Raw genomic sequence first — 616 nt, forward strand, 5'->3', positions numbered from 1 at the left:
TCACCCCCAAACGAGACCCCAGCCCCAAATCGTCCCCCAGGCCGGATTCTCCTTCCCAGGCCACGCGATTCGCTGGTTGTTCTGCAGCCAAACCATCCCCCCAAGAGGGATCCCACCGCCCCCCACCCAGGACACGGCGCTCACCTCTTCCCCAGGGTGACCCCGGCCAACTTGATGAGGTCCCTCATGCAGGGGGTGATGAGGACGGGGGGCTCGTCGCTGTCCCCAGCCTCGTCGTAGCTCTCCACCTGCTCCACCACGAACTGCGCGTGCCGCAGGAGCGAATCCTCTGTGAAGCGGTTGAAGTTCAGCCCCACGGGAGGGACGGTGGTCTGCGAGGAGTTGGGGGGGGGGGGGGCCCGGTAGGGTGGGGGGGGTGGGGGCGGCGGTGCGTGCGGGGGAGAGCGGGGAGGGAAGGTTGGGGACCCCCGGCGCCGGGTCGCTCGCCTCGATCTTGTTGAGCAGGTCCTCGTAGCTGACGTCGCGGTTGTTCTGCAGGAACTCGACGACGATTTTGCTCATGTAGATTTTCTCCTGCATCAGGGCGAAGATGGGCGCGTATTCCTCGCTGGGCTCCATCAGGATGTAGTCGGCGAAGGCTGCGGGGGGAGGAACG

The 616-nt window shown here is 66.4% G+C and overlaps 1 protein-coding gene across 1 annotated transcript; it reads right to left on the reverse strand.

Annotated features, from left to right (window-relative positions):
* Positions 1-138: 138 nt before the first annotated feature.
* Positions 139-599, reverse strand: LOC122192155 (DNA (cytosine-5)-methyltransferase 1-like). The gene is made up of 2 exons (XM_042892639.1): positions 448-599; positions 139-332 (listed from the first exon to the last, which is right to left on the reverse strand). Exons 1-2 carry the CDS (start codon positions 577-579, stop codon positions 141-143), a joined length of 324 nt encoding a protein of 107 aa, XP_042748573.1. The 5' UTR covers positions 580-599; the 3' UTR covers positions 139-140.
* Between the last annotated feature and the right edge of the window lie 17 nt (positions 600-616).

Source organism: Lagopus leucura, unplaced genomic scaffold (genome assembly GCF_019238085.1).
Source record: "Lagopus leucura isolate 7727_CA_CO unplaced genomic scaffold, USGS_WTPT01 31431-0_obj-0_obj, whole genome shotgun sequence".
Taxonomy (NCBI): Eukaryota; Metazoa; Chordata; class Aves; order Galliformes; family Phasianidae; genus Lagopus; species Lagopus leucura.